This window comes from Ips typographus, linkage group LG2 (genome assembly GCF_016097725.1).
Source record: "Ips typographus isolate SLU linkage group LG2, UJ_Ityp_2.0, whole genome shotgun sequence".
In the NCBI taxonomy this organism is placed as follows: domain Eukaryota; kingdom Metazoa; phylum Arthropoda; class Insecta; order Coleoptera; family Curculionidae; genus Ips; species Ips typographus.
In genome coordinates, this window is record NC_138423.1 from 6,853,167 (window position 1) to 6,863,739 (window position 10,573).

Sequence of the window (10,573 nt, forward strand, 5' to 3'; positions counted from 1 at the left end):
AAATAGTAATTAATATAGTTAGTAATCATTGAGTTTCAATCCAAAATTAATCAATGTACCCCATTCTGCCACACAAACTATATAACTTTATTGCTTTGGCACATTTTTTACGAACATTTTTAAGCGCGCGTCGGAGAAAAACTAAACCTGCGGCTGGTTCATCTGCCTGCTCCAATAATTATGTTAAATTACATTTATTTAAAAACCTATTATTTATTTTCTCTGTTCACTGAAGCATCAGCTTATAATGAATACGTGAAATTGCGTTGTTAATGAAGAAAGGTGCTTTGTGTCTTAGCAAACTAGTCAATTATCCGGCTTGTGTTGGTCCAGTGACCACGGCTGTAGAAATTTGTCTGGTAAAAAAAGTTATGGTATACTCAATGGTAGCGCAGCTCTAAGCTGGAATTTTGCTTGGACTACTGAAATCTGTTTGGGAATGTTGCAAACAGTTTGCAATTTGAACCAACCATTCATTTCAAAATACAAAGTGACCAACTCTCATTTACTTCAAAACCGTTTGAGCACATAACACACATAAAATTCCCAAAATAAACAATCAAAGTTAAATTTAATTAACACTCTACTGGTACACGTTATTAATTATTAAGATATCATGCCATGAAAACACTTGCAACTTTCCTTTTTTTTAACACAACCCAAAGTCAATTAGAAACAAATTAAGAAAATTTGCATATCTCTTTTTTTGGTAAATAATTATTTTCTGAAATGTAACACACGAGTAAATACGTATTTTTTTAAATTATGTTAACAATTATAGTGTCACTGCTATTTATTTTCATACAAAACTATTTTTCCCCAAAACCTCTGCTCAAATCAACTCTTTTTTATGTAAAATACTTTAAAGAATAAGAATTTTTAATTTACAGTTAAATACGGAGTGGCTCAAAAAATTTAAGGCATTTTAAATATGTGTAGGTAGCGCCCTCTAAAACTTACAATAAAAATTGAATCAGATTGGAATTATTTAACCAAACACCCAACAAACTCCTTCCAGCCAAACTTTTGACACTCTGTATTTCTACTGCAACTAAGGTAAGTTAGATCAAGAGACAGAGAGATCACATGTACAGAGTGTCTCAAATTCGATGGTTTTATAGGGGTATTCTCAAAACTCTAGCAAAGGTAGAGCAACGCGGATTTTTTGTAAATAGTGCAGTCGCACCTTCCACAACTGCTCTCGTTTCTGAGCTACAGGGTGATTTTAAAAAAGTATGACATATTGAAACCGCTAACGCATTTTCTTTATTATCAGCATTAGAGAAAACCTACAAATGGCTTCCCTAATAATTCCGAACTAGTCAGAACATTCAAGAGCATTCTGCAAAATTTCAAAACCTTTCAGATCTTTGATGAAGCTTCTAACTAGCCAAAACGTTTCAAGTCTTTAATAAAACTTCTAGAACTAACCAAAACGTTTTAGAGCTTTTGACAACGTTTTCTTACCCTCCATGCCTTTGCAGAAGTTTCTAGAACTTGTCAGAATGTTGTAGAGCGTTTGACAACGTTCCAAAACCTTTTAGATCTTTGATGAAGCTTCTAGAACTAACCAAAACGTTCTAGAGCTTTTGACAACGTTTTCTTACCCTCCAGGCCTTTGCAGAAGTTTCTAGAACTTGTCAGAATGTTACAAAGCCTTTGAAAACGTTCCAAAACCTTTTAGTCCTTTGTAGAAGTTTCTAGAACTTGTCACAATGTTGTAGAACTTTTGGCAACGTTTCCAAACGCTCCAGACCTTTGCAGATGCTTCTAGAACTTGTCAGAATGTTGTAGAGCCTTTGACAACGTTCCAAAACTTTTTAAATCTTTGATAAAGCTTCTAGAACTAGCCAAGACGTTCTAGAGTCTTTCACAACGTTCCAAAACCTTTCAGGTCTTTGATATAACTTATTGAACTAACCAAAACGTTATAAAGCCTTTGACAACGTTCCAAAACCTTTTAGATCTTTGATGAAGCTTCTAGAACTAGCCAAGACGTTCTAGAGTATTTGCCAACGTTTCCAAACGCTCCAGACCTTTGCAGATGCTTCTAGAACTTGTCAGAATGTTATAGAGCCTTTGACAACATTCCAGAACCTTTTATGCCTTTGATAAAGCTTCTAGAACTAGCCAAGACGTTCTAGAGTATTTGGCAACGTTTCCAAACGCTCCAGACCTTTGCAGATGCTTCTAGAACTTGTCAGAATGTTGTAGAGTCTTTGACAACGTTCCCAAACTTTTTAGATCTTTGATGAAGCTTCTAAAACTAACCAAAACGTTCTAGAGCTTTCGACAACGTTTTCTTACCCTCCAGGCCTTTGCAGAAGTTTCTAGAACTTGTCAGAATGTTATAAAGCCTTTGACAACGTTCTAAAACCTTTCAGATCTTTGATAAAGCTTCTAGAACTCGCCAAAACGTTCTAGAGCCTATGACAACGTTCCCAAACCCTCCAGACCTTTGCAGAAGTTTCTAGAACTTGTCACAATGTTATAGAGCCTTTGACAACGTTCCAAAACCTTTTATGCCTTTGATAAAGCTTCTAGAACTAGCCAAGACGTTCTAGAGTATTTGGCAACGTTTCCAAACGCTCCAGACCTTTGCAGATGCTTCTAGAACTTGTCCGAATGTTGTAGAGCCTTTGACTACGTTCCCAAACCTTTTAGATCTTTGACAAAACTTCTAGAACTCGCCAAAACGTTCTAGAGCCTTTGGCAACGTTCCCAAACCCTCCAGACCTTTGCAGAAGCTTTTAGAACTTCTTACAATGTTATAGAGCCTTTGGCATCGTTTCAAAAAACTTTACAGATCTTTTAAGAAGCTTCTAAAACTAGCCAGAACGGTCCAAAGCCTTCTGCAACATTTCAGTGCCTTCCAGACAAAGCTTATAGAACTAGTTAGTTTTGATTAAGTGACCCAAAATGGCAAACCCAAACGAAAGAAAACGTTAAGTACAGACAATAAATAATATTACAGAATTATAACATTTTTTTTCTATAACGAGACATTAAAATTAAACAAACGTGGTTATGACATTATTTCCTAAGAGATTAAGAATCTTTAAATCTTAAAATTTGGTGACGGCAATAATTGAATTGAAATAGTGGTTGTAGTGGGTTTGTAGCGCCCCGAGGATCACTTAAATGAAAGTCGAAACGTTGGCTAAAGAACACAGTTTTTTTCGGTTAATACCAGACCAAAAAACCCACTACAACCACCTTTTCAATTCGATAATTAAAATGTTGGACATTCGTTTAAAACTGTAAACTCTTGTTACAAAGTTCTTGTTACAATCTACTAATAAGGTGGTGGAATACTTACGGTATACCGCTGCTCAGTGCTTTTTCACTCACTGACAACGCTGACAAAGTACATAAAACTTTGTGGAAGTTTGACAAGTCAAAAAGCATGGATCCCTCAAAAACGTCGGATGGTCCCAGACCAAAAGACGTTATGCAGGTTTTGATGAACAAACCGATATTTCTTAAGCACAGAAACTGGAAACAATCAGGTAAATCTTGTTAGGTATGGGATTTAATAAAAACGGACTAAATTAGAGGTAAATTTCTAGACTAACAAACCAAGAAGTAGTTCAACTGAACCCGGTTTACTTACCGTTCAGCTCAACAGCAAGTAAAATGCAATATTAAGTATCAAGAACGATAAGTAAGAAATGTGCAAACAAACTGAAAACTGATAGTAAAATTATTATTTATACCTGCGCCATAGTAGGTTTTAAATTGACGTCCTTCATGTCAATGCATCCGGGATCAATTTTATTGAGCAATTTGCACAAGAGAACTCCATCTCTTAGAATGTTCGCTAAATCATCAATCGAACTAGTCGGCCAGTTGGCTTTGTGATCACTTCTGATCATTTCCCATCGCGTTAGCCATTTGGTGCACTCACGCCACAATTCATCGTTTGAGTCTGGATAAGCTGTGGCCATGGTAACAAACTACAAATTGATGATTATTTTCTTCTGAGTAACCATATACAGTGAGTGAACAAAATGATTTGTTAATTTTTTGTCAATCTTGTTGAAAAGCTTTTGTTTCTGGTTTAGCAAATATTATTTATTTTATCATTGTATTGATGCAAAAATATATAATTTTTAGATAAGAAGCGAAGCACTAGAAGTTAAGCAGACCTTTCTCCAAGTCACACTTTCTCTTGAAACCACTATAATGACAAGTCTAACAACACTGCAGATTTCCCTATTGCAATCAGTACAGTTTGAGCACTATCTCGACATTTCCAGCTAAAAAATTACCCTAACTTGAATGGCCAAGGCTTTAATTCCTACCTCTCAAAACTAAAGTATCAGAAAACTAAATTTAATCTAGTGCAAACATAATTAATATGATAAAGATAACAGCTTTTTTCAATAAAACTACAGAATAGTGTAATTGAGATTACTACAGTGTATTAGAAAATGTCTGAACATAAAATTTTATTCTCTTCCTAAAATACATATTTTTGATCTTGCAATGTTGCCGGATCCACCGAAAATATGCACCAACTTTTCAATAGCACCCAAGTGTTTTGCTGGCAAAACACTAGTCTACTAAACAAGAAATAATTTCTCTTTAAAGGTGTAAGCCTCTGTCTTGTTAGATACTACCAGATGCCTAAAAAGCCCATAAGCTGCAGTAGGCTCTATTTCAACTTTATGGGTGGAAATTCTGGCAAAAATTATACAAACAATTTGGTTCAATTATAAAATTTTAAAAAGGGCTGAAAGCCAGTTAATTACACCGGTAAAACACCCCCATTTTTAAAATTTTATCTTATTCGCGATCCAAGATAACAGTAAATTTGTATAAAATTGTCTAGAGAACAAGTACTTTTTGAAATTGAAGAAAGAATACAAGATACTCGCCGGGACTTGGCACGTAATGACCATAAACTTCTGGATATCAACTTACATCTGGCGAACGAATTACATTGGAGCAACTGGGAAAAAGTGGACCGTTTAACACACGAACGCAGGAGTATAACTGAAGCCATAGCGACAGAGCGTCAAAAAAAGAAGTTTGAAGCTCTGACACAACATAACCGGCATCCGGATTTAGTAGACGCACCACCTGAAGACAGACAACGTAAAACTATTGTCAATCTTACTCAAAAGGAACTGTCTGCTGACGAACAGAGTGTTTTGAGCAAAGGAGGAAATTTTGCTATAGTACCTGCAAAGCTGCCGGTAGAGGAAATCATCGCAAATGTCGAGAGTGGAATACGGTCGTTGCCAATACATACCGCAGAGCACATAAGAGCAGATACGTCACGGATTCTGCAGCGAGCAAAGCCCCCGAAAAGCAATCTCACTTTTGGAGAAAGAACAGCTCTTAAAACACTGAATCAAGACAGAGAGATCCTCGTTTTACCTGCTGATAAAGGAGACGCAACAGTGATCATATCAACAACTGACTACGAACGGAAGATCGAAACCCTTCTGGATCCCATAACCTACAAGAAGTTGCCACGTGATCCAACGGGTCGAATACTTAGAACCACAAACCAACTTATTAAAGATTCCACGACTGTCGCTGCTGAAGATATCTCGAAACTCAAGAAGACAGAGGCCCTTCCACCCAGACTTTATGGTTTGCCTAAAATACACAAGCCGGATGCACCTCTGAGACCCATCGTTAGTGCCATAGGAGGCCCTATGTATGAGATAGCAAAGTACCTTACAACACTCCTTCAACCAAAAATAGGAAAGACGGACAGCTTCATCAAAGACTCAGCACATTTTGTGGACAAATTGCATGCCTTAACTTTATCTCCAGGTGACGTCCTTGTGAGTTTTATTCAACTATGTACCATTATATTTCACTATGATACCCATCAAAACGGCTATGGAGCAGATAGAACGAGATTTTCAACTGGACATTGCCAAATTGTTCATACACTGCCTAACCACCACTTACTTCCAGTGGCAGGGTGAATTCTATGAACAGAATGATGGTGTAGCAATGGGCAGTCCTCTCAGTCCGGTAATAGCAAACTATTTTATGAAAACATTTAAAGTAAATGCCCTAGACACCGCTTCAAAGAAACCAAAGTGCTGGTTTCGATATGTTGACCATGGAGCCACGGTGAAGACAAACTGCAGCGATTCTTGGTACATCTAAACTCCGTAAATCCAAGAATTCAATTTACTATGGAGAGCGAAAAAGAAGCTACCTTTCCTGGATGTAATGGTGACAAGGAAACCTAATGAAACTCTGGCTCACATGGGGTATCGAAAACCAACACACACGGATCGTTATCTCAATAGTGGATCTAATCATCACCCTAGCCAAAAAAGATTAGTGATCAAAACCCTATCCGAGCGGGCAAAAAGGATTTGCAAACCATCGGAATTAGAAAAGGAGCTTAAACATCTGGAAAGGGTTTTCGGATGGAACACATACAGCAGACAACAATTCAACAGAGCCACTCGCCCAAGAAACATCGAACTACGTAGACAACAAACGGGGTATGTTGAAGAGAAAGTTGGCTGGACTTGCTTACCATACATACACAAGGTCACGGATAGGATTGGAAGGATTTTAGAGAAGCACAAGGTCAAGACGGTCTTTAAACCAACCCGCACGATACAACAGAGTCTCCGATCGGCCAAGGACAAACGGGATCCTTTATCGGCTTCTGGAGTTTACAGGATCCCTTGCAGCTGTGGATCCGCATACATTGGAACGACTAAACGTAGTGTCAACACAAGAATAGCAGAGCACAAGAGAAGTTCCAGGCTGGGACAGACCGAAAAATCAGCGGTGGCAGAACATGCACTTTCTAGAGGACGTGATATTCGTTTTGAAGAGGTGGAGGTTTTAGATCGATCACAACGTTCCTATCCTAGATTAACTAGAGAAGCCATTGAGATCTTTACTATTTTTCATAGTAACTATAGAAACTATAAAATTATTTTATAGTATAGTCTATAGGAAGTTAGTTCAAACAACTCAAGTGAAATTGTGGTCGGCTTCTTTGTTAGACATGGACAGCCTGATAAAAATGTATTAAGGCATTCTTTACATAAACCAATCAAAAACAAATAAGGAAAAAGTGTGATTGTTAATAAATAATCTAAATTAAACTCCCAGAAATTGTATTAAATGCATAAACACACATTGAACATTATTATTTATCGAGTCAAATACAGATCACTAAAATAAAATATGAATAACTGTAAATTATCAGTCCATTTATAAAATACACTTGTTATGTTATTGCTACATGCCTAGAATGCGAGTACTGAGTAAAATTTTGTACACTAATTCCTAATATGCCAGTAATGCCTACTAATTTCTTGTAATGCCCAGTAATTCCTAATTATTAACCTAACCTAACTTAGCCTAACAATACCCAGTAACTTCCTGAATTATCACAACTTGAGAGTCTTGTTAAAAAAAATAAAAATAAGAAAATATGCGTGAAACGAATTAACCAGAAGTAGATATCAACTGCTGCTTATTTTAAATGGGACACCCTGTATATTTTTTAATTTTTGTATTCTACGTCAAATTCTAGACATATTTCGTGTATTAATGTCATATACCTATCTGTATCCGTTTCTGAGATATTCACCATTTATGTGAAATGAGTTTTTCAAACGGAACACGTTCTTATAATTCTGTCTGATTCTCTATTCAAAATTAAAGAAGTTTGTATTACGCCACTTATTTTAAAAAAATCACTTTTTAAATTGATACATTGAACCACTCTGTAACGGTCAAAATAACCGAATTAATGAAGGTTAAATTAGTAGTTTTCAAATTTAGTCAAAACTGTCTTTATTGTAACACACAACACCTTGTATAGATTATATGTCAATGGATAGAAAATAAAATGGGCTTTCAAAAAATATGGTCGCCTGTATTGATAGGTTGCTTCGTTTGGCCGCCAGAGGGCTCCAAAGCTAACTAAATGTTTTCCTTGACTGTTACCGCTCTAGTCCAGATATTTGGCACAAACCTAGCACAATGATTGCCAAATCTAGAGTAATAGCAAAACTGTAGAAATACAATCATTAAGGTCGATTTTCGCTTGCACTAACTAGCCAACATAACGCAAAACCCATTAGGATAGCGGCGATGTTTCAGGCAAATTTGAACCTTACGAAAATTGTCATTTGCAAAAACCGTGGTTCAAAAAATTTCCAAGCATTACATCATGGTAGATCTAGTAAGTCACGTGACCGTGTTTTCCTAATTTTCTATAGTCAAATTAGCCTTTAACTAGTCAAAAAATGTTTGTCACTAAACCGTAAATAACACACGTTTATTTGTAGCACTTATGTATATATTTTTATATGTCGATAAACAGCCAATGAAATGAGCTTCCCATTGACGTATAAAAATCGATTGGTTAGCCGTTGGTCCGTTAGAAGGCGTGGGGTATCTTTTTGTTTAATTCTCAAAAACTTGCTTAATTGCACTACTTTTGGTAAAGTTTTATACGTCAATGGACAGCCAATGAAATGGGTTTTCTAAAAATATCCCAACTTGCGTTGACAGGTTAGACGGTTTGGCCGCTAGAGTGCGTCAAATTTGACCCATTTTTTTGGTGCATCCATTTGTTTAATCCTCAAAAACTTGCTTAATTGCACTACTTTTAGTAAAGTTTTATACGTCAATGGATAGCCAATGAAATGAGGTTTCTAAAAATACCCCAACTGAGGTTAATAGGTTGGACGGTTTGGCCACTAGAGTGCGTCAAATTTGACTCATTTTATCATGACGTTTTTGTTACATTTTTTTGTTCAATTGTTAATAACAGCTTATTTGCTACACTTTGTATGTCAAAATTAATCACGTGACCGTTAAAATGTGGTTTAAACTTTAAAAACTTGGTAAATTAAACTTAGACTGTTTTAGAAGGTTGTAAAAGCTGAAACTGTAAGAGACCCATCACATGACTTTGATTATGCAATTTTGCAAGCTTGCAACACTGGAAAGTCCAGTTGACACCTGTCAAAACAGTCACGTGACCTTAAAAATATAGTTTAAATGTTGAAAAATGGGTAAATTATTATAATAATTTGTAATGAAGATTGTTTCAATTCAATACCATGTAGCATAATAATTACATGTGCCTTTGTTTTCCCTTCAATTTTCAGCCAATTTTGTTGTATTGATACACTATATTGTCTACTGCAATGTATTTGTTAAAATATCACAAAATTTCCTTTATATAGGCTTTATTTCACTCAAAATTACAATGAAAATATACCTCAAAATGCCTCATAATACCTCGAGTTTGTACACTAAAATACCTTGGCAAATCTACCCCTTGGGAGAGGCCTAGCCAAATAGCAAAAATTGTGATACATTTTGACTGTTTTGCTATGGCACTTGGCAACTCAGACTGAGTATTAGTTTGAAGGGGTCGGGTAGGTATTAACTAGTTTTCAGGACTTTCTAGCCTATATTACTCAATGAATAATTGATGCTCTTACAGTGAAATGCACCAAAATATTTGTGAAATTGTTTTATATTTACCTCAATGCTTTTGATTAGGACATTTGGGACCAAAACTTTCACATTCAAATTGTAACTTGACTTAAGCCAGCTTAAAAATATAGGATTTACCACAGGTTACCCAATATTTTATCAAACAAATTCCATTAATACTAGTACAATTTGGAACAGGCAGTGCAATAAAATATTAAATAATAATAAATGGACCTCGAATCAGACTTGTTGATTTTTTATAGTGTAATGTTGCAATTACAGTCTGGTCAGATATTTTATGGAGTTCATCACATAACTGGCCTTGCTGATTTCCTTGTCTATCAATTTAGCATTATCAGGGTTAATGAGAGGAATATTAAATACACTTAAATGAATGGTTTTGGTTGAGTTACTGCTGTTTTATCAGTGTTGCAATTGGGTTACTAATAATTATTCACTTTAGTAAAGAAACATGTCAGTTTTCAATTAAACTTAGTAAATCAGAACAATTAATCAAGTAATAATGTTAAATAATTACCTTAAATGCTGTTTCAGCTTCCAGTAGGCTCAAGTTACATTAACCATTCAATTATTGTTTGGAAAAGTAGATGCTTCATATTTCTATTGTGGGTATCAATCACGTTCAGCGGTTGACAATGAAATCCAGTAGCAGTCCGGTGTTTATTTATTCCAGTAATATTGCCATTCAATCATTGAGATTCTCTAAACAAGATTTTACAACAAATAAAGTGTTATTTTTCTTGTTTTCCTATTTGAAAAATATGCTTTCTGTCAAACGTACTTGTCAGCGGTCAATCCATGTGTCAACTGTCAACAGGGTTGTCGACACTAGCCGTATTCTTTCTGTTATTCGGTTGAGTCAAAAAAGTCACGTGATCACCGTCTGATTTCTAATCATGGTGCCATGTGATGTTTATGTATTTATATATTTTTTTTTTTCCTCTTTTTGTTACTTCCCGTTCAACCGGAAGTAGTCAACTTCAGCTTATTTTAAATGGAACGCCCTGTATATTATTGTATTTTTGAATAGTCCTATCCATTTCAAATATTTTTGATGTATCACAAGCTATTATACTATATATTTTGCACACTCCTA

The 10,573-nt window shown here is 35.6% G+C and overlaps 2 protein-coding genes across 13 annotated transcripts in view; one reads left to right on the forward strand and one right to left on the reverse strand.

Annotated features, from left to right (window-relative positions):
• The window catches only part of LOC145723978 (protein vav-like), a 52,434-nt gene extending 42,163 nt beyond the window's left edge, over positions 1 to 10,271 (reverse strand). For 10 of the 12 annotated variants that reach the window (XM_081972032.1, XM_081972030.1, XM_081972025.1 and 7 more), the window contains exons 1-3: positions 9,995 to 10,271; positions 3,717 to 3,956; positions 3,320 to 3,495 (exon numbers count right to left, since the gene is read on the reverse strand). In XM_081972032.1, the coding sequence (XP_081828158.1) occupies positions 3,320 to 3,495; positions 3,717 to 3,947 (407 nt within the window). In that variant the 5' untranslated portion in view covers positions 3,948 to 3,956; positions 9,995 to 10,271. Of the gene's footprint in view, positions 1 to 3,319; positions 3,496 to 3,716; positions 3,957 to 4,148; positions 4,303 to 9,994 lie in introns of those variants that run through there. The other 2 variants (XM_081972033.1, XM_081972031.1) reach the window with 2 other exon arrangements.
• LOC145725031 (SRR1-like protein) overlaps positions 1 to 10,573 on the forward strand; it is a 253,363-nt gene that overhangs the window by 103,763 nt on the left and 139,027 nt on the right. The gene's annotated exons all lie outside the window — the stretch shown is intronic.